The sequence below is a fragment of the Amphiura filiformis genome, chromosome 4 (assembly GCF_039555335.1).
Source record: "Amphiura filiformis chromosome 4, Afil_fr2py, whole genome shotgun sequence".
NCBI classification, from domain to species: Eukaryota; Metazoa; Echinodermata; class Ophiuroidea; order Amphilepidida; family Amphiuridae; genus Amphiura; species Amphiura filiformis.
Window position 1 is genome coordinate 20,856,815 of NC_092631.1, and position 24,047 is coordinate 20,880,861.

Sequence of the window (24,047 nt, forward strand, 5' to 3'; positions counted from 1 at the left end):
TTTTTTTTTGTATCTAATTATGATGTACACATATTATTTTTGATACAATAAATTTCAAATTAAATAGTTTTAGTGACTGAGCCATGGGGTCAGGTCATGTTTTTGTGATGACGTCATATCAAAGTTGGGAAATTCATCTCAGAAAAATTGCTGTAACGGACACGTATTGTGTGTGAAATAGTTATTTTTCGTCTCTGTTATCGTATTTTCTTGCAAATATGGACGACGACGATGTTCTTACTACTCTAAAGATTCTAATAATTGGAGAAAGTGGAGTGGGAAAGTCCAGGTAAATTCACAGGATTGTGTGAAATTCTGGATGACGATGACGATTTTCGTGCCAGATATAATTTTGCTTGCGCTTGTTTACGTTTGTTTGACGATAAGCTTACTAAAATAAATTCATGAATTAGTCACAAGAAAAGTAAAATTGAAAGCTCAAAGGAGGATTTCGTGATCCTAGCATCCTCTTTTTATGACATTTTTCAGTAGATATTCACGAAAAACCTTATTCCCAAAATTTCAGTTGATTCCGGTTTTGCGTTTGCGAGTTATGCATGATTAGGCCCTTCGCACTTAATTATTAGTTTCCTGTTAAAGATTTTGAAAAAGGGATGAGGTGACTTTTAATTATTAATTATTAATTATCTTTTATTTTCTTTATTTAGTTTGAACTATTAGTGTTACAAGCAACTATTGACTCGTTTTGACTAGGGCGAGCATTTAATTATTTCACAACAATATTTGATTTTATAAATAAATGAAGGTGGAGTTGTACTCTTTGTTCATTCATCATTAGGCCAATGGAACTCGATTATTAGTTTCCTATTGGATGTTTGAAAAAAAGGACGAGGTCGCTATTTCATTATTCATTATTCGGTCTCTTTTCATTATCCATTATGTCAACAAAATCAATGATTTTACGAACAGCTTTCACCAAATGTAGGTACCCCACCAGTACCAATGTATATATTGTTGATGTAAGACCATTTCAAAACAGGTATTAATGCTTAGATCATCATTACAGACATTTTGCAACAGATTGAGAAAAGATTTGAATTTGTTTTTATTTAAATGAAAAGAAATGTGCAAGTTTTGTAATCACTAGAAACATGATGAGGTAATCCGTAAATTTCCATTATTTACCACATCCTCTACCCCTACAACTAAGAAAAACTGCTGATTATGATCAGCAGGGGTTGTCAGACATTTTGAGAGTTTCAATTTTGGTTATTTCCATTTAAATTTTCAGATAATTGACTTTTTATAAAAAATAATGAAAGTTTTGGTCAAATTGAAAAGGTGATGCGGGCGGTCAATCGGAAACTAACAATCGAGTTCCATTAGCCTTATTGTTGATATTAGTTAAGTCAGAAAATGGCAAGTAGAAGTTGTTGAAAGTTATTTTAAAGGAGAAAATTAGAAATAAATGGTCATGTGTCATATGGTGGGGCACATTTGCGTTACAAGCACTGATTTTGATCATTTGTCCTCATTTTCACTTAAATTGATACATGTCTAAAACTATACATCTCACACCAACAAAACTATACATTTTTGGAAAGCTTATGTTCCAAGGAATCCAACAATGCAAAATTGATGTTGGTATACAGGGTGTGTAAGAAAATATATAGGGTGATATCATGAAAAAATTAATTTTACTAGAAAATTGATAATTTATTGCATTTGCTACTGATATGGAATATCTCTAATGTAATCTAATTTTGTGGCAGGCAACACTATGAGCTTTAATAAAATGTATACTTTTGCTATGTTATGATTGACCAAAGTGGTGATACAGGGTGTAAAAATGTACGTAACTTTTACGCACCAAATGTTGATTACATTTTGAAAATATTTTCTTTAGAGTGTATCCTACATTTATTTTAACTGCATATTTGGATTCCTGAGGTAAAATGCTTTCCAAAAATGTATACTTGTCCTATCTTAGGGTGTATAATTCTCAAAATACAACAATTTAAAGCCAAAATGCATGTTGTGACTGAAAATCTTGGCATTTGTGTGTAGTGAATAGGGAAAAATTGTGGGTATTGTGACTTGCGGTTCTCAGTGAATACTTGTAAACATGAAATAGATCAAATTATATACCTCATATAAAGATTCCTGTCATCTGATTGGTTGAAAGTGCAGTCATTGAATTAACTATGCCCGCAAAATGAACTATGGACCGGTCCATGGAAATGAACTATGGACCGGTCACGTGCGTCACGATCAAACTGCGCGTAAATGATATTACGCACGCGTTAATGTTTTCACGCGCTATAATTACGCAGAAAGCGCAGATTGTAATCTGTGTGCCATTCGCATTGAAACTATTAATTTTTCTTCCCAAAATCGATGCTTTTAACCAAACAGATGACAATAATCTTAAGATTTGGATATAAAACAAATATTGACTGCTTTTTATTGGGGCATGGTTAAAATTATAGGCCCAGCGGTGATCTCAAAACCATGACTATGCCCTCGGCTACGCCTCGGGCATAGTCATGGTTTTGAGATCACCTTGGGCCTATAATTTAACCATGCCCTCATAGCAGTCAATATTTGTATACTAATAGTTGAATATGAATAATGAATAAACAAGCTTTGATTTGAGATACGATTTGCATGTATAGCACAGAATTTGGCAATGATAAAATTTAAAATTCAAAAAGATATCATGTTTCCACAACATTTCTCATAGAGATTGCACATACTCCTCCACCGCTTATCCTCCACCGCTTATCCTCCAGGTTTATCCTCGTTAACATTTTAATATTTTTCACTAATTAAACAAATGATAATTTCAAATTGTGAAACATATTTGAAAAGTAGAATAATCAAGCTGTATAATGAGCCCAAACTATATGCAATTGGACAAAGAATAGCTCTGTACCAACAAGTTAAATCTGAAAGAGGAGAGAAAAATGTAACGCCTCCCACTATTTTGGGGTCCCACCATATGACACATGACCAAATATAAAATAATTAATTATTTTGAGATTTTCAATTTTGGACGCGGGCGGTAAACAGGAAACTAATAATCAAGTGCGAAGGGCCTTATGTGTATTACACTGCTCCATAGGCCACTGTGTGTAATTTCGTTCTGGTGCACCAGAACGAAATTCAAATTTGACGATATTTTTGCTAAACAAAATAATCTGCAAGAAATTTTTGGTACATAAACATTATGTAGCCAGAGGTTTCCAGTGGTATAAAAATCTCAACTTTTTTGAAAAAAGTGGGGGATGAGGCTGTGGATCACAAAATGCCCCTTTAAGTTCTAAATTCACAGTCATAAATAGCCTGAAAATAAAGGGTAGAAACTGACATGAAATTTTCTTTCATTTTCAACCGGAGCGCAACCATAAATAATGAATCGATCGATCACCGATTTTTTTGATGAAAGAATCTCAATCTGTCAAACTGAAATAGCTCAAGATACTCTAGCTAAAGTACAATTTTACTATCTTTATCTTGCTTGCTGTATTTCAGCTAGAGCGCCATAGGTAGAAAACACAGCTTTTCTGTTGAACAATACAAAATACCGGTAGGTTGTACCTAATCTTTTCATGACTTCAGTCATGCAGTGACATATGACGCGCCTCACATGCTCGATGGCCATTATTTCTATTCATCAATGTCCAAGGCCGTTCCTAGGGATTTTGCCGCCCTAGGCAAAGCCTCTCCCTGCCGCCCCACCAAAACATACCCCAAAAAATCAAATGTAAGAAATGGCTGCGAAGCGGCCTTCACGTCGCGCTTTCGTGACGTCGGGGGGATGTTCCCCCCTCCACATACAAAACTGTGGAGGGAATTTCAACGGACATAAATTATCTATCGTATCCAAATACGGTAGCTCGTTATCCAAATAAGGCAAGTCGTAATAAACAGCGCCGCTCATTATGACGTCATGCGTCATTGGGAAAATCTGAGCGCTGGGCGAATCAATCGATATCCTGATTGGCAAACATTGACTTCCCATTGCAAGTTACAGCAATTTTTTCATCGCTGTTTCAAGTCAGTTTTGCAGCTCGGAACTCGGGATTGCAAAATCTAAGTAAATTAAACTGTCGAAATTTGATTGCTTCCAATCATAAGGAGGTTTTTTCAGCAATCGGGTATGTTTTTAGCGTAAAGTTGAGAGTCATATTTTACTTTTGGTGCCGAATTCAGCAACAAGCACTACCAGGAAGTGATTAAGCACGATCGATATGCATGGATCAAATGGTTGTTGTGGACGATAATTTAATGGTAAAACGTATGGTGTGCGCCATTGTGCATGTGGGCGAAGCTCATTAGCTATGTAAATTTATCTGCGCATGCCCAGACTGCCGATCGAAATTATGTACAGTGTCAATGGAGCAGTTTTGTATGTGCCCTCAGAAGTGAGAAACTTTTGCAAAATGAAGACCTATTTTTGAAGCTATTTGGTGGATTATTTTTGCACTATTATTGTGTCAAATTTTAGTTTGAAAAAAAAAGGAAAATTTGTGAAATGACAGCCCAAATGAAGCCATTCATAGACAAATTTTGACCTTTATTGTGTCCGGCATTGCTTTACATGTAAACATAAAGTTGTGCCAATTGACAGGCCAATTGAAGCAACTTTTTTTAAACTGGTAATGTATGAATTATTGGTTTAAAATCTTTCTTAGGTCATCGTTGAACGCAAATAAGTCTTGCAGCTTTAGCTTGGAAAAGCTATGTTCACCATTGCTCGAGAACTCTAGCTTCGAATTTGCACACGATAGTTACGCATTCGAAGCTAGAGTGCTTTGCTATGGTTTTTTGGTCGGTGCAAATTTTTGCACCTGAGGTTTATTCTCTTAGTATTAATGTTGAAATTTTGATAAAAATTTTTAGTTGAGTCAACTGTATCTTTTGAGCAAGATTTGCCTATTTTGGGCAGTCTAAAATTTTGCTGGGAAAGTGCAATTTTAGCAACATTTTTGATGCTGTTTTTTTCATTGTTTTACACGGTGTCATGCTTCAGCGAATCAGACTACATTTTGAATGCTACGGTCTCTAGCCTAGAATGTGAAGCTATCGGTGAGCAAATTCTTGGCTAGACATCTCGAGCAAGTTCACCACTGGCAACAGATACGGGAAGGGTCAGAAAAATACCCCATTTCTTTTCTTTTTCTCAGGTTTTCCTTTTCCGCCCTGTTTTCTGTTTCTCTTTTTGCCCCCTTTTTTTATTTCCTCCCATTTTTTTCTTTTCTCCCCCCTCATTTTTTCTTCCCTTTTCTTTCTCCATTCCTGTTTTTTCTTTTTTTCACCCCCCCCCCCTTTTTTGAGCCCCTCTGCGTTTGCTGCCCTAGGTGACTGCCTTACCTGGCCTAATGGTCGGAACGCCAACGGCCCTGCCAATGTCCATTAAAAGGGGAGAGAATTGACTAGATGCGTGTTCGTCACAACAGAAATGAACAAAATAGAAATTAGCAATAGCATCTCATGAATGAGCAACTAATCTTTAGAAATAAGCACTAAGATAGGATGAGCTCATGTCTGAACTGAAGGTAAAGCTTTGAATTTACACATTCAAGGTTGAGAACTTCCAAAGCTATTCTTTTTCTGCTGTGGGTCAGCGTTGTCATATTTTTTACAATTAATTTTGTTAATGCATATTGATTGTGCAGAAAGAATCTTGGACAGCTATCCAGTTATCCCGACAGCAATATTGCTTTTTTATTCCGTGGCGTGTGGGAGTAACTGGATTTTTGACCAAGATTATTTCCAGTGATCGATTTTAGTATATTTTTTTGTGTAGCAAAAAATGCTACTCACTTTCAGATTTGAGTAGCAATTCCGAAATTGTGAGTAGCATTTTGCAATGCTAATCCAGGTAAATCAAACACTGTAACCATACCAACTATTTAAAAAACACTTGGCCTGAATGTTCCATTTTCAGTTCAGGTCAGTGGCCAGTGATCGATTTTTGTATATTTTTTGTGTAGCAAAAATGTTACTCATTTTCAGATTTGAGTAGCAATTCCAAAATTGTGAGTAGCATTTTGCTATGGTAATCCAGGTAAATCGAACACTGATTATGGCTGCTCGCTGCGTTGATTGTTTTTGGCGATATTTTCTTTTAGACCACCCGAGCTATTAAAGGTTAAAATTATGAATTTATCAAATTAAACTTTTGCATCAAGGTTTTCGAAAAGTTGTTTTAACCTTGATGTTCAAAGTGTTTGGCAACTTAGGCTTTAGCCATGTTGAACCTTGATATGCAAAAGTAATAATTTAGTCCCTAGATATAGCGAGGGACGTGTCTAAAGGAAAATAGGTCACCATTTTTTACCATTTTATTAGAGCAAAGGCTGCCTATTTAAACATTCTAAAATTAAGTTGAAGTGCTATCTTAAACATTTTTGATGCAATCGCCCGTTGTTATCAGCCATGTTTACAATGTACTTCCGAACTTCCATTTCTTTACACGGTATTATGCTTTATAGATTTCTACTAGATTTCGATAGCAATGGGCTCTAGCCTCGAATGTGAAGCTATCCTTTCGGTAAATAAGGTACCAGTACAAATATTAGTTACTGTACTATGTGAATGTGATATCTACAAATTTGAAAAGAAATTCTGAAATTTGCTAATAATTCAAAACGAGACTACCGGAGGTAACTCAATTTACCCTACTTTGTGTGTAGGTCATGTTTTGAACTTAAAAGTGTTATAGTGGTCTGACTGGTCTCATGTCCTAAATAAGTGCATTAGGAAAGGGATTTTTATCTGTTCATGTAAATCCAATTGATGTGTGATTTTTTTCTTTTGCAGTTTGCTACTACGATTTACTGATGACACCTTTGACCCTGATCAGGCTGCAACAATAGGTGAGTCTTTGCAAGGCGTGTTGTGTAGAATTCTTGAGGATTGTGATTCTTAAGCCTATCTCTGACTGTGTGTCCACACAACTCCATTAGAGACTGGATTCCTGGAGTTGTGTGATGTCTTACTGATCATGTCAGCTTTGAAATTACAAAGTTGGCTTTAAATACTCATACTGTGACCTATCTACATATGGTGCGGCATCTATTGCCAAAATATTTAATTCTCGATCATGAAAGCCAACTTTGGTACGCACAGTTATTTGCGTCGAGCGTACTACACAAAGACCGGCGCTTACGGCGCAAACACAACTTTTGAGAATTGACCAATCACACGGTCGTTGCTAGGCAAGGTCAAGGTTCGGTCATGCAGGTTGTGCGATCGTGTTATTCTATGAAAAATACGCTGACGCAGATGGTACATCCTCTCATGATCGAGAATTTGTTATTTTGGCTATAGTGGCATGGCGAATTAAACAATATTTTATGAAATATAATTAAACCAAGGTTGAAGGTGGAGCTCAGCACTGAAGAGCGCAAGATGGCTAGTTCAAACACGAGCAGCACTTGAGGAATTGCAAAATTCCCTAAATTTCTTTGTGATCTATTTGGGGACAAACTTTGGGGTCAGAATTTTCAAAATGTCCAGTTCACATGGTTGATATATCCCGGGATATGTCCATGTTTTTAGTTGAGAACTGTGTTGCTAAAAGGAAAAAGTGGGCCAAGCCTTCTGTGAAGATACGTGCCTAGTGTGTTCTATATTCCTCGGTTCCAAAGGCAAAATGTTTAGATTTTTCACAATGCCCTCCAAATAACCGATGCGCAGTTATTAACCTCTAAATAACTCCCCTGACCCAGTCGTAATTCTTGTCCCCAGTTCCCCCAACTCAAAATTACGAAAATTTTAACTTTTAGTTTTTGGTTTTGAAACTCACTTTTCTAGAGTAATGTGTAGCTGTAAATTCAGGCTTCAAAATTCACAAAGGCCATGGCCTCCTGTGCCCTTAGACTTGGCCTTGATAGTCAAAGCATTCTTCAGTACATAGTGGTCTTCATGCCTTTGCTCACTGGCCTTATAATTTGAATTTCGAGGCCTGGTAGGACTGCCATGGGTTTTTTTTCATCATCTTAAACTTATATGTTTTTATATCTTTAATACAGGTGTGGATTTCAAAGTGAAAACTTTATCAGTAGATGGAAATACAGCCAAATTGGCAATCTGGGTAAGACTTGGTTTTGTGTTCAACCCCTTGTTTCTTGAGCATTTGGGTATTTAGTATTATGTAGAACATTCAAATTTCATGAGAGCCATGCTCTGCTTTAAAAACCACAGAATTAAATACTTAATTGCTTCCAACAATGCTGTGCAGGATTAAGTGTACATGTACAGTGTCTTGTTTTATAGCAACATAACATTTTTCAAAGATACCTGGAAGTATCAACTGGTTGCTTTACGAAAACAGAATTACCAGTACTATCAAAACCACTAATCTATCCATTTATCCCCATTTATACTATGTAGCTATCAACATGGTGTGAAAAGTGTGCCAACAGATTCCATAATACATTGCATAACAATTTTCTATCTTTTGGCTACAGTGGTTTATCATTGGGATGGGCTTATCCAACATGGTGTGAAAAGTGTGCCAACAGATTCCATAATACATTACATAACAATTTTCAATCTTTTGGCTTGTCTACTGTGGTTTATCATTGGGATGGGCTTATCCAGCTGGGAGTGAATTTGGCTAAAGCAGTCGGAGGGCCATCATGCGCGTTATCCGTTAAAGGTCAAATTATTAACGTACGCGACCTTTGCAAAAATGACCGTCGCACTCTTGGGTATGCTTTTTACCTTTCCCGCTGAAAACTTCGATTTGAAATGTATCGTATTATGTGTATCCAATCATCTTGGGCAATTTACAAATATTATTGGATTGAAAATATCTTTACAATTCTCTGCTTGATTCCCATTTTGTCTACTCTTGTAGTTAAAATTCATGATTTTTACGTATGCTTTACCTTCAAATTTATTTTCGTTGCTAAGGACTTCTAACCCGGATATTTTCTGTCTTAACGCTTTAATCATTCTAATTTTTAGCCATACAAGTAATTTCAACCTTTATCTATCGATTAGTCTTTGTCCCAAATATTGAACTTAAAAATTTAAGTTGTTATAATGGTTTAAATTGGTTACCCAGATTCGCCCATGCAGGAAAATTAAGTAAACAACTTCATAACAATACCGCGTGACTTGACACCATGAACGAGTACACGCTAGCGACTTTGTTGCGCCCAATCGCGCGATTCATCTGCGTTCAGTGAAATACGCGCGCGCAGTTTAACACTGCTCGCATGAACTTTCTCAATGTTGTTGTCGCATGGCCTACTGAATACTGGTATTTTTCCGTCTTGTAAAATACCCTTTTCATCCCGGCAGGTTTTTGTCTTAACCAACCCAAAATCTTGATTTTTTAATATGAGGATAATAAGCCATGTTTCTAATCATATGCAAATTCCTGATTTATGAACTCACACCAGTTTTAAAATATAGTAGTTTTTGTTACTCTTTTATCTCAATTCATGACAAAAATTTGTATTTATGTGCCCATATCATATTCCTTGCAAAGCTATTTTTTTTTTGTGAACATATATGGAATGTTGAAAGCCTTTCTTATAGTTATTTATAAAATATATAGCTATTAGGAGTTGTAGAGAGAATTTTGGAAGCTTTTAAAACTGCAACCCAAACCAAGCAAATTTGAATTTTCGTTGTGTGCGCATTCATAGCGTACAGTTTAATAATAGCGCGTCAAAGTTGAATGGCCCTCCAACTGGAAGGGGGTAATTACTAGTAATTGGTTCTGGATAAACATTCCTTTTTCATAGAGCAAGAGGACTATGTGTCATTAGAAAGTTGATGAGGATCATTTGTTGAATTATAATGTCCTCTCAGTAGCCCGAGCAAAGGACCAATGTGTCATATCAGAAAAGATATGGATCTTCTCTGGAGAAGTAATTCATTGGTAGAGCACCAGCGCAGTCACCTTCGGAGCCTTATTTCACCCTTATACAGATGAGCACTCCATTATAATGCCTCTTTGAAGGTGTCTTGGGAAGTATGTCTTGAACTGCATATCTCCTTGTCTTGGGTAGGCATCAATCAATTCTCTGAGGTCTCTGGACTTAGGACCAGACTCTGGTGGGTTAAACCGGTTTTAGGGGGCCCCAACCGTCGCGCTTCCCTCAGAGATAGATTTAATTAAATCATCATCAGAGATTGGGCACTCTTATAGCTTGATTAGGCCAGTGTAACAGCATGAAGCAAGTCTGTTGGGAGATTTCGGTGCACCATACAATTCATATGTAGGACAGTAGAAGTGATCCAGCTTGAAATTCCCAGAGACCAAAAAATGCCCTTTACAGTAGCTCTTTTGTTGTAATTATATTTGGTTTGTTTTATTTGTTAAATTACAGGACACAGCAGGACAGGAGAGATTCAGGACACTCACACCTAGTTATTACAGAGGAGCACAAGGGGTTATATTAGGTAAGCAACATTCGATTCAGGGGTCGAAATAAGCGATAGCCCGATAACCATGGCTATTAGGTTTTCTGTCGGGCTATTGGGTTTTATCTCCATCGTAGCCCGTCGGGCTATTGACACTCGCTGTCGTATGCGCGCAGAAAAATGAAAACATGTGAAAGAAAAATAAAAGCTTCGATCTCCAATATTTACGGCCTGTTCAGAAATTATGTAACATAAAATGCAATGTAACATAAATGTTGAAGTGAAGTCACAGTAGCATTGTAACATAATTTAAAAATAGAAATAAAATACACACCGCTGGCATAATTACACAGATTGCGATATTGTCTAGAACCACTGCTGATAAGTTAATTGCCGTACTGAATGGTGACACGTACATGAGTTGGTAATTTCTAATTCTAAGGATCGGAAAGAAATGCTTTGTGGGTGGTGTGTAGAGATATGCCATCGGTGAAATACGACACAATGATCGGCCGTAGAAGAAAAAAATGACATAAAGTTGCCCTTGAATTATGTTTTATAGTCATCATACTCCAGTAATTCAATAAATATCATAATATTTGGCCTAAACTTGAACTCATTTGCAATGAAATGTCATTTTTTATTGAGTAAAGCATGGGTTCCATCGTGGTGCCAATGGTGTTGAATTCTGCACTTTGCCGAAGTTGCTGCATTTTGTGGAATTCGGTGAACTTTTATGGCATAAAGCAACACTTTTATAGTTAGTAAACTGCTTGGGAACTTTCTTAAAAAGCGAGATAGTTGGTTACAGGCGAGAATCGTGGCGTGAAAAGCGAGATCACTTTTTTTGCCGGGCTTTAACTATTTATACAATGATACCGGTAACACATCATTGTAACCAAAATCACAAAATCTGATACTAATATATTAATTAAAATGGTACATTCAATACTTGACAGATTAGAGAACCCCTCATTTTAGGATTTGAGCGCATATTTTAACACTTTCATGGGATTCAGGGGTTCTGAGAACCCCTGGTTTTAAAACCTAGTGCTACCACTTATTATGCATGGGGGTAAGGGTTACTCAAAATAACTGAATATTTGAACAAACGATTGGTTTGAATTGTGCGAAAACAATGTCTTTTTTCAGGGCTATTGAATTTCCTTCAGGGCTATCAGAAAAAATGGCTAGATAGCCCAGATGGCTATCAGGAAATGGTCCCTTATTTCTACCCCTGTCGATTTAACCTGTGTAACAGAGCAAAATGCTTCCCATTTTTGGACAAGTCCAGACAACCTGCTACACAAATTTCAGCCTGTATAGCAATGTGAACATGTATAAGAACATCACCTAAATATTTCAAAGTAAATATTGAACACTGCAGGTAAACATAGAAAATCAAGAGCTCTTAAGGGGGTACTACACCCCTATCCAATTTTGAGCCTATTTTTCCAAAATTATAGCGCAATGGGGACAAGTAAGATATGTATATTATAGGGGCAAGGACTACAACTATTGCACTGGATATTTTGTTTCAGCACAGACAACAGTTGTGAAGTTACAGTCAAAAATGAGGGAAACCCAATATTTGATCAATAAATCAATAACTACTTGCTTTGAGTTGGTTGCTGAATTTTCAGTACAGTAGTTGTAGTCCTTGCCCCTATAATACACATATCTAACTTGTCACTAATGTGTTATAATTTTTTAGGAAAATGCAAAAATAGGCACAAAATTTGCCAGGGGTGTAGTGCCCCCTTAATGAAATGACCAATTGACCATCTGCACAGATCCGCCATCTTGCTAAGTTGCTACCAAAACCAAGGTTCTCCTACACATGCATATACGCAAAAAGTGCTTTTTCATTTTTTTGGCGTGCAAGCTTTTCTAACAACGTCAGGAGACCTTTGCAAAGTGTACATGGTAATAAGCATGTGTATGCTTAGTGAGCCATAGAAAATCGGAGGTGTAGAACATCCCATGTTAAAGTGCGCTGGTCAATAATTTGCGACCTATTCTGATATAAAATTGGATCGATTGAGCCCATGTTTTTTGGTCGAGCTATGAAATATTTTTGAAATATTGGATGAGACGTAGTCGAGTCCAATGTTTAAAACTCATAGGGAGACCAATAAATATTGGGCGTGAAGCATCCAATTTTATCATTATTATGTTTTGGATCCAATATTTTCAAAGGAAGATGCAAATTGCCCATTTTGGCCACTTTTGTCCTATTTTGAGCTAGAGGGGGCAATTTTTACCTCCCTCCCCCCTCCCTCTCCCCCACTGGTTGGTATGCCACTGCCTTACACCAATTCAATATATTTACAAGGAAAACCCAATCTAAAAGATTTCCCCCACATATTAGATGTAGGCCTAAATTGTATAATAGACTAATTGAAAAATATCTGTTAATAGTGTTATGAATGTATTGCATCAGTTCAGGTTATTGTGAACATTCTAAAATTCTGGTTTGCTTGTTCACAATACCCTCAAAACAGCTGATAATGCACAGGCATTAAATTTGCTTTGTTTCACATTTTGTACACCATACAGGATTTTGAGAGTTTCCGCACCTTGGATGATGAACTTATTGTCGTTATTTTGTTTGATTGTCTTACAGTTTATGATGTTAGCAACCAATCAACCTTCCAAAAATTAGACCAATGGCTAAATGAACTAGATACATATTCAACTAAAAGTGAAGTTGTAAAGATGCTGGTAGCAAATAAAATAGACAAGGTAGGCCAACTCTGTAATATTCTCTACATCTAATGCATTTAAACATGGCAACACGTAATATACATGTACAGGCAATGCCACCAGACACACACACACACCCCCTGTCTGTGTTTGCTTCCAAACGTGGACATTGTGTTTTGCTATCTAACCGAGGACGTGTGTATGATGTTTTCATCGCCTAACCGTGGACTAAAATGGCGGATTTTTTGTGTGTATAATACGAAACAGAATTTTATCCATCAACTGCTGAGTGCTGACTGTAGTTTTTACATGTGTGGTCCTCGGTTTAAGGCAAATAACGCTATAATGCATTTAGCATGCATTTGAGGTCTTTTGCAGCAGTTTGAGATTGCGAACTGTCCTCGGCTGGAAGTAAGTCCGCAGTTTAGAGTGAAAAATCTTGTGTGTGTCCTCGTTTGCCGGCAAACACACACGCACACCCCTATAGTGAAGTGTGTCTGCTTTAGTGTGTTACACACTCTCAGTCTGTGTAGGGTGTTCTAATGAACCCCAACAAATTAAGCTTCACAAGAGGGTTTGTTGGGTTTATCCATATCGTCGGTAGCATTACATAGTGACGGATGTCAAACCCAGGGTATATTACATAGTGACGGATGTTGATCGCAAATTGATCAAAAAATGGGCATCAGGAAAACGTTGAGTCTAGGTAAATTATATTGGGCTTAGATTATAAACTTGCCATTAATGTTAAGCAATTCATGTGTCTATTAAAAGTAGACCCTTGAAAGATAATTTCAAAACGTTAAAATGTAGTAATATCGTACATCTCACATATTTAACAGATTGCCAAAATTATCCGTCACTATGTCTTACGCAATTATTTTGAGAGCTCAACATCCATCACTATGGATTTTACCGTAAAGTGCAGATCCGTCACTATGTAATACACCCGACGATATATCTATAGGGTTGTCAAACCTGATCAAATTAAAATCAAATACAACCACCTTTATACCTTATTGAATTTCATCTTTCTCATCATTGCAGGATAAAAGAGAAGTGACAAGAGAACAAGGTCTTCGCTTTGCTAGGAAACACTCCATGTTATTTATTGAATGTAGTGCAAAAACAAAAGATGGCGTACAATGTGCATTTGAAGAATTAGTTGAAAAGGTAGGTGCAAGAAAATGTTATATTTTTGTGTAGGGGGTCTGGATTTAGTTTTGGTGGGAATATGCGACCGACTATATTTCTTTTGTATCGAGTTTGGTAGTGCAGTAGGTGAATAATAATTCACTTGTTGCAGTATCAGATCACCCCGGGCTAACCTAATCTTGTAGACAGGGTGTTAGCTTGCCACCCATTCACCTGTCATTTTGGACAGGCAGTTTGCCCCTGGGACAGGCAAGCTTAATTTCTGTGACATGTATGCTAAAGTTTTGTGAACGCAAAACAAGACTAATACTAGTAAATCAAGGCTATAGCAATAGCTATTTGAACTGAACTGCAAAAAAAGGTGTACGGGTCGGGTTTGTGTTTTGGATCAAATTTTGGACAGGCAGTTTATAGTGAAAATGATAGGCACTTGTCAAATCCTAGCTAAGACATTGCTTGTAGAGTTTATACAGATGTAAACAACAGCTGTTTGTAGGTACACTTGCTGCGCTACCGTGTAAAAGAACAGACTAATCACATCACTGTCAGGGGTGGTGCCTGGGAGCCTTGAACATATTTTAGGACATTTTGATCAATTTTTGCAAAATTGTCTACTCGGGGGGTTGAAGGTGGATTCAGGTGCTTAAGGGTATTTAGGAAAAATTGAGCTACCTATGTACCGCATTGCGTCAAATAAATGCCCCCGGTTACATTTTCCCAAGGGGGGGGGCGTTTATTCAAGGTCAATTTTAGAACGATAATTCCGTTAAAATCATTAGGTAAACTTAAAACTCAAGCTAAAATGACGAACTATGAACTAGAAACACTGACTTCTGGTTCACTTCCGGGTTTCCAATCCAGATTTTCGCCAATTATTGACGCTATTATCGACCATGTAGGCAACTTGGAAAGCTTACTACACAAGATAGCATGGAAATATCAGCATTTTTGAAACATCTTGGTTGAAAAAAGTGGTGGGGGCTTTTATTGGGGGCGACTATTTGACAAAATTCGGTATGTACCTCCCAAAAGTGTGGGCTATCTTCAGGAAACGGCAAAACCAAAAATATATCAGTTGAATATATCAACCTGGAGACATGATTGAGGGAGGGATCGATTCATGCTATTTGTACAACTGAATCCATTCCATGGTTTACTTTTTCATATTTGGTGCTTTTGGAATAAACTCAGGGTGGCGATTGAGCCTTGAGCTCCCCACAACCACCCCCTGGTCCCACACATGGTTAAGTGTGACAATACTTTCTAGATGTGTATTTTAGTTTTTTTAAACATAAAAGTAGACATTGACTTATCTTCTCTTTGTCTTTTCAGATAATCCAAACCCCAGGTCTATGGGAGAGTGACTCACAACAAAGGGGTGGTGTTACGCTATCAGACCAAGCCGGAGCAGCCATCGGAGGCTGTGGCGGATACTGCAGTCTAATATGAACTCGGAACCAATTGACTTTATAGTAGGAAACTCTTATTTTATATTGCTATGCTCATCTTGCTTGGGGTTGCTTCAAAGTGCGACATAGTGCACACTCAATGTTTGCGCACTCTACTTTGGTTTCTGTTAAAAAATTTAAAAAATTCTACATAAATCATGTGTCATGATGGTTTATCATGCATTTGAATTGATACTGTTGTCAATCGTAATTGGAATGGTTAAAACAATCCTCTAAAGGTGTTTGGCTCAATTGCCAACCTCATCTACCCACTTTACCACATTAAAGTGTGGTATTTTTCTCAAAACTCCAGTGAAAGTTTGATCCTGAAAGATGTTTTGTTTATAGGCAGTATGAACAAAAACAAGGGTTGTTTGGTGGCTAAAACCTGGAATTGATGTACAAGTACTGTGCTATGAGCCACTGTGATACACATTTTGACTGCTCAGTGACAGAATTGGGCAAGTGCAATAGCTGCAATGTGTATGAGTACAATATACTGCGTGTAAATTGCGAAATGTTCACAGGGCAGCTATTGCACTTACCCACTTCTGGCAATGAGCAGTCAATTTAAGCTTCTTGAATCCATACCACTGGAGCAATTTAATTAAAACAATGTTTGGGAGATAGGTCTGAATGAGAACAAGATAGAAAACACCATGTGCTACAATCAGACCACCAGCTTTTAAGAATAGTATAGAAAAACTAGTAGTTCGCAAGCTTGCACCACCTATACGGTAGGCTTCATAAATAAAGTACAATACAAGCTGTATCCAAATAAGTGGTACCCATCGCTTTTAGAAGTTTGAAGATGTAAATAGTTTTCATTTCTGGTAATTTAAAATGTAGCTATCATTGCATATGTGCATATGTGGCCGATTTTAATTATCTATGTATGAATGAAAACAAAAGACGGGTGCTAATTCTTTTGATACTGTATAAAACTTCTCGGCAGCATTATTGAAAAATCAACAATGTCATTCTGTTCTTAATGCAGACTATATTTTTTGTTTAAAAAAAGTATTAAAAATTTACAGTAAAAACTGATGGTCTACTTCAAACAAGCTGGAATGGGCGGAGAGTGTAAGCACAGAATCCACTAGTTAATTATAATAGACCTTGTTGTACTTTGAAGTTGCCCAAGTAAGAGGAGGGTTCATAGCACTTTAGATGACATGACACTTGCAAAAAGGGGAACATTTGCAGCTACCCTATGGAAGACAACATGCACTGGTATGTCATGCTTATTCTTTAAGGGGGTACTACACCCCTCAATTTGTGACTATTTTTGCATTTTTCTCAAAAACTAATAACACCCTGGTAACAAAGGTTATGTATATTATAGGGGCAAGGAATCCGATTACTACACTGGAATTTCAGTGACCCAAGACAAGCGGTTCGACACTTGTGATAGAAAATGAGGTACCGCTAGGATGTACCTCATTTCCTATCATATTTACTAAACCGCTTGTCTTGATTCACTGAAATTTCAGTGTAGTAATTGGATTCCTTGCCCCAATAATATACATAACTTTTGCTACCAGTGTAGTATTAGTTTTTGAGAAAAATGCAAAAATAGTCACAAATTTACCACAGGGGTGCAGTACCCCCTTAAGTAGTTGGATTAGGAGGGACGAGATTCTTATCTGTGATGCACATTGAAGTTGGACCAGGTGCGGAGTAATTTAAATTCCAGAATTGTACATAGAGGTTTGTGTGCATTCTTTTTTGCACACTTTTAAGAAGGATATGTACATTATAAGGACATCTGGAATTAGAAGCTTACATGTAACATGTACTGTAGAAGATGACATTGGTTGCACGTGAACTGCATGGCGGAAGAATGGTTTTCAGATTTTTGTAGCCAGGCTATAAATCATCATAAAACTGTGTTTTTACAGTTAATAGATTTGATTGACATCAGATGGAATATTGAGATTCCTTCAGACTTTACCGAATAAATGCAATGCATACACCACTTGTAGAGGGTAGCAAACAAGCTCCATGATCACTACATGTGGAAGGAATTTCAAATATTTGACATAAGATATGTAATATATATATATATAAATAGAACACTGTGGTTTGATTTCACAAAGACTGGTACTCATACTACTCAGCATTACGTCGTTGGGCAGGAAAAACCTCCTTTGTACTTGTGGCCCTTGAACATGTTTAAAACAAAACTGCCAATAGGTTACATATGAGGTTTTGCTTTAAACATGTTCAGGGGCTAATGACACATCTAAGGTTTCCTGCCCAACGGCAAAGCACATAACCCATCACAAGCCAGTTAATGAAATTGGGCTATTCCAGTTGAAATCCATCCACCCTCTATGAAAGATATGACCTTAATCTCCCACACCGGGAGTGCGAATTTCAAACGGGGTTACCTGAATGGGTGATGCCATTTGCAATCTACACCCCCTGTGTCTGAAATTAAGATCATGTCTTCCACAGGGGTGTAGGGATTTCAACTTGAACAGCCCATTGTGAAATTGACACCATTGTTATAGATACTAAGATGAACAATGGCAGTTTAAAGTGAAAGATGTGAACAAAAGTGAAGTACAGAAGTACAATTTTTGTATTTTTTTTTGTTGTTGTTCACAGCTCTCGCTTGCTTACTCAGCAAACACAAAAACGTTCTCAAAATATTATAAACCTGTTTTAGTTGTATTCAAAATGTTTGAACAGGGATGTAAATCTTCATGAAATTTTGCTTAGATCTTCCCTGTACAAAGTATAGAAATACACATTTTCAGGAAATGTTAGTTTCAGGAAATTACATGTATGTCAGTGATTGTTTTCATCCCTGTGTAAATAACATTTAAATATTAAGTTATAAATAAAAAGGTAATGAAAACGTTTTTAAAAAAATGTTTTATTACGAAAAAGCATTATATAGTAAAATATTTTTGGGCAATCATTTTTGCAAAATATTTTGTCAGCACTTCAATAACATGATGCTTTACATCATGGTTCCAAAAAATATTTTTTGAATGTTATTTAGATATTTAAATGTTTTCTGTAAAACATTTTTGTTTGTTTGCTGGGTGGCTGTCCGCATTTGTTTCCGTTTTCTAGATTTAGTATCAGATTCTGGGATAAAAGATGCTGATTTCACAGAAAGTTCTATTCAATGTAGACCCAAGTTCCCCACACAGTTTTCCAATATACCATATTATGTAGGTACATGTTTATGGAAAACAACTTTCCCCAACACCATCAGTAAAGAAGAAATACTGCCCTCTACAGCTGACTAAGAAACATTAGCTATTCTCTGTTGAGAATAGCTCTTGTTGAGAATGATATTTTTTGCCATTTCTAAATTTGTATATTTTGCACAGAAATTGAGAAATGCCAAAATGTTGTGCTAGTCTATTATGGGGATGGGGAAACCATATCAACATATAGTCACCTTGACAATTAGAAAAATTAGGACTGAAACTCTATTATTAACTAGAAATCCGAGGGACTTATAAAAATATGCAGAAAAAGTAGTTGTAGTGCATAACTCCAGACCTCTTTTAGTAGCAAAGCTATAAGAGTATTTCAACATTGCAGGTGGAATCTTTTACCCTGCTGATAGAAACTATGTACAGCCAGCCAGACATTACTATGTTATATTTATAAAGAGTTTTACTTTCAAATAAATTAAATAAATAAATTTCATGTAACATATCATAAAACCAAAGTAATGGTAGTGGTGATTGCCAAGCCATGAAATAAGCGGGCACTGGGAGCAAATTTGGTCTCGTAAAGCCACCAATTGCTCCTGGTTCTTGTAAAATTCACATGGACCAGGAGCAATTTTCTAAAACAAATTGCTCTTGGTTCCAGTTTTGCACTTTATGCAGTAGTACTGGTAATGGTATGCTGTATTGTATATGCACAATAGGGTTTACTATTTGAAAATTGCTCTTGTTTGTTCAAAAATTGCTCCTGGTTCTTGTAAAATCCCAGTGAACCAGGAGCAATGTTCAGAAACATATTGCTCCTGGTTCCAGTCTGCTTATTTAATGGCTTGGTGATTGCCAAATTATAACAATATAATACAGTAATGAATGTTGGTTCTTCGTGTGCCCCCTATATTACTTTCAAAAAGCATTTTTATGAGTAAACCCCAAATGCACTGGGCTTTAACTAGGGTCACTAGATTTGTACATTGTACATTTATAAATAATTAACATAAACTGAAATAAATTAGTTGATTCAATTAGTCAAGTAGGCTTTAATATAGACAGTAAATTTGATAATTAGTCCTGCCTTCTGTACACTGTATATTATGTGAGGTATTAATTAAACCTGATTAGTGCTGAAACATTACTAACAAGTTAATACAATTATAGCTGTGTTCACATTGTCGGGCGTACACCAGACGGAACTTGGTTGGCGCAAGTTGCTAGGAGTAGCGGTAGGCGCTGCCAGGAGTAGTAGCAGTGTGAATGATGGTCAGCGTAAGTTCCGCCAGGCGTACATCCAACGATTTACTCCTGACAAAGTCAGGAGTAGCGAGCTGGGTGTAACCTCGTCAGGCGTAAGTTGCAATGTGAACGCTGCTACTCCTGGCACCAGGTGCAAGTTTGAACTTTTGTCGGTCAGAGCTAAGAAATTACATATTGCGTGGTTGAAAAGGGTCACAGAAACACCAGAAGTGGTAGCAGATGTTCACACGGACCAGCAGAAGTGAATGCTTGGTGGAACTGGTCGGCGTAGTGCTAGGAGTAGGCTAGGTGTGGACATGCGGTAGGAGTAGGGAAAATATTTGTGGAATTTTTATCAATGTTAGCGTCAGTTTACGCCTGGTGTAACTCAAAATGTGAACATGTCTAATATTGTTGTTCAGATCTGCCCCAAGGTAACACATGTACAGGAAACTATTGTCAGTTGATTACATAACCAGTTACTGGATATGAATAATATTTTTCATATCGGGCCAAGTGTCAATTCTCGATGCTGTGCACTTGGCGTAGTTGTTGGCAAACTATGTTCTGGAATTATTATTAGGCTGATGAAAGTCGATTTGAGTTTCCCATCACCCGCCCTCACTTCATTTTCTGACCCTCACTTGAATTCATTATTGTGGTTTTCAAAAAATAACAAAAACTGGTTAGATTTGCAAAAAAACAATAAATATCAGTGCATTTTTAGTGGAAAATTCAAATCAAAACATCCATTTTGCTACTGATCTTGCAGCCTCTTTATAGTATACTTTTAAATCTCACTTGGGCTAAACGTCTTTGAGTGAGTGAGCGGTAAATAACACGTTTTACTCTCACATTTGGTCATTATAACGGAAGTCACAAATTTGTTTTCAGAAATTATGGGACGGGCAACTCAAGATCGAATGTCAGTAGCCTTATCCTGAAGGAACCATCTTTTGGTGATATTTGGAAAATTGTAATTCCAAATGCTGGTTAAAGAATTCTGAAGGATGGTGTTATATTAAAGTGCATGAATATTATATTTCTGTTTTTCTATGTTGCTAGTTACTGCATGTCATTTAGACGTATTGTGTGCCTTACAATTTAAACTTAATTTCCATCAATTTCCTATGCATCTCTTATTTTTAATGACAGCTTATAGGAACCAAATTATTTCAAATGCCAAAATATCACACGAAGATGCTTCCTGAAATCCCCATTTTTTAGTTGATATATGTACATAAGTATCAAAGCACTTGTGGGGTGTGCAGCACCATTTGCAAAAGTAGGGTTTAAGGAAGTGATTGAGAGCGAAATGGATGTCTTGAAGAACTAATTTGGGGAAAATGGAGGTCTTAATGATTGGATTCCAAGGGCAATATAGTGTGGTCTCCAAGAATTTATTCCTGAGGTCCAATATGCACTTTCAGAACTAAAAAAAGCAAGCAAATTAAGGGATAAGCTGAAAATGCATACAAAATTGAAACTTTTAGGAAACATTTCTAGACTTTCTTTGCACTTTCTTAAAATTCGATATAGGACTTCATGAGAGTATTGTGTGATTGGTTGTTTAGAGACAAGTGTGTTTATTTTGTTTATACATAAAATATTCAAATGTAATTACTTTAAATATTGAAGTATGCTATTTTGATTTTATATAGTTTGTGTAGAGATGTTAGCAAAGTCTCTCATGGTTTCTATAAAATTTATAAGTTAAGTTTAATTTAATCAATGATTTAGTTGACTCAAAGGTTTCATCATTTTCTGTAAGCTTTTTATATATTTTTCGCAAATTTATTTTTTTCTGTAGCAAATTTTGTAGCAGAGGGAAAATAATATGTGGATAATATTATAAACATGAATTTAATGTATTAACATTGGCCTAGTTCAAATGTTAAATATCTATGAATATGTGTAAAATCTTCCGCAGGGGGAATGTGGATTTTAAATGGAATTGCCAAATGTTTGGCTCATCTTGTAAGAATATGTCACCCTCTGTAAAACTGAAGAGGAAAAAAAGTTTAATTGTTTTGCCAATAAAAGAACACCTGTTAGCATATTTGGCACAAATTTAAATTCCCACAAAAATGAGTCGCCTTACAATCCTGCATGTTCCTGTTTTTAAAATGTCAGGTTATGTTAGTCATGATGATTGGCAGGTAGTATTACAAGATGTTGTCATGGTTATAAGTGTACACAAACTGGTGTCTTGTGCTAGCTCCACCCACTTCCGTCATTTAATCCCAGCTTGCACTTGTCAAGGTGAGCAAAGTGTAAAAATGTTATCATGGAAATGATAGGTAATTGTCAATCAAAAGTTCCCATTGTTGTTGGGGTGAGGGGTTGCCTGTTTTGTTTTAGTTCACAGAACTGAAACTTTTCATTTACTTTCAGGATGTATAATGTACATACTCAAATCAAGACACATTATTTCATTCCCAGAAAAAAACATTTTATAGCTAGCAGTGTAACTTGAGCCAAAGGTAAACTAAAAGTATGGGGTATACTTAAATTTGAAAAAAGAGAACTGAATTCTTCCCTGAGTATCTCAATCGATGCACCCCCCCAAATTTGGAAAAGTATACAAAAGTCCCAAAATCTCAAAATCAGATTTTTATGCTTTTTTGGACAAAAAAGTTTCAAATTTTGGAAAGAAAGTCCACTTTTCACAAAATTGCCCCCCTTGACATGGAAAAAAGGTCCACTTTTTCAAAATCAGCACCCCCCAATGAAATCCTGCGTGCACGGGCCTGATCTCAATGTCTAATTTTACCTGATAGTAACACCATACACCCCCTATGGAAGACATAATTTACACACAGGGAATGTCAATTTCAAATGGGGTTACCTGAATAGATGACGCCATTTGAAATCTACATCCCCTGTTCTGGGAGATCAAGGTAATGTCTGCCATAGGGAGTGTATGGATTTCAACTTGAATAGCCCAAATGAAGGTATTTATATGTAATTTTACTTTTATGCAAATGAAGCTGTTGAATTGGTAAAATCAGGGCTGTAAATGAATATGACCAGTCAATACTGTTACTTACAATGGTTTTCTGGGTTTGAAATAAGCATTTAGCTTTAATGATCATGTGGACATGTCTATGCATCAGGTGGATCAGGCAGGAAAAAATATTGGGCTATTCCATTGTAAATACCTGCCTCTTATGTAAGACATGACCATAATCTTCCACAAAGGTGTGTAAATCCCAGATGGTTCCTTTAATATTCCAAAACATAAACATTCCAAAATGGTTTGTTCCCCCACAGTCATAAAGAATTTGATCCTGATTAATGTCAGCCCATTAGGAAAGAAGAACACCAGCAGTATATAGATACTATGTATGTGTATCTTTCAAAGTTGTGTATGAATAGCCCTACACCTTAGGGCCTTTTCAACCATGCAATGCTCCAAGAACTGCCCAACCCAGTGACTGCTCCACCCGAGAAAAAAACGAATGGTCACTGGGTTTAGCAGTTGTCACTGGGTTCACAAAGTTCGATGTATACTCCACTTCGTGAGAAGCTGTGATGAAATAATTAATTTGCAGCTTTGCGCAAAGGCATTCATGTATACTTCGTCAAAATATCGCCGGGTATCGCGAAGAATTGTTACCTGCCTTGTGCTTTCTTATAGAAACTTCGCTGGCCTACCCCCTAAAGTTGAACCGAATCCAACTCTTAGCGAAGAAACCTGCTCCCAGAAGTCGTAAAATTTCAGCGAAGTGGAGTATACATCGGACTTTAGGGATTGCCATGTTCAAAAGGCCCTTTGAGTAGGACTATATGTTAGTACTTCTCCAGAATTGTATGTACTTTGGGAAATAGGAGTTGGAATTAATTACTAATTTGATCCGGAGTTATAACGAGTAATCAAATGCAATTTCCATTGTATTTATAATGAAAGATTGCTAGAATATAGGCATGATAAAGAATGTATTTTGTAAAATACTAA

At 36.7% G+C, this 24,047-nt stretch overlaps 1 protein-coding gene across 1 annotated transcript; it reads left to right on the forward strand.

The window, feature by feature from the left end:
* The first annotated feature begins 108 nt into the window (after nt 1–108).
* LOC140150673 (ras-related protein Rab-18-like) lies at nt 109–21,817 on the forward strand. The gene is made up of 7 exons (XM_072172747.1): nt 109–289; nt 6,790–6,845; nt 8,004–8,065; nt 10,320–10,392; nt 12,980–13,098; nt 14,107–14,232; nt 15,547–21,817. The coding sequence occupies exons 1-7, from the start codon at nt 219–221 to the stop codon at nt 15,661–15,663; spliced, it is 624 nt and encodes a 207-aa protein (XP_072028848.1). The 5' UTR covers nt 109–218; the 3' UTR covers nt 15,664–21,817.
* The last annotated feature ends 2,230 nt before the right edge of the window (nt 21,818–24,047 follow it).

Excerpts from the sequence above, each read along its gene's own strand:
- LOC140150673 (XM_072172747.1), top strand. The coding sequence starts at position 219 with ATGGACGACGACGATGTTCTTACTACTCTAAAGATTCTAATAATTGGA. Across the intron at positions 10,393-12,979 it reads AGCACAAGGGGTTATATTAG|TTTATGATGTTAGCAACCAA; the intron begins GTAAGCAACATT and ends ATTGTCTTACAG. Across the intron at positions 14,233-15,546 it reads TTGAAGAATTAGTTGAAAAG|ATAATCCAAACCCCAGGTCT; the intron begins GTAGGTGCAAGA and ends TTGTCTTTTCAG.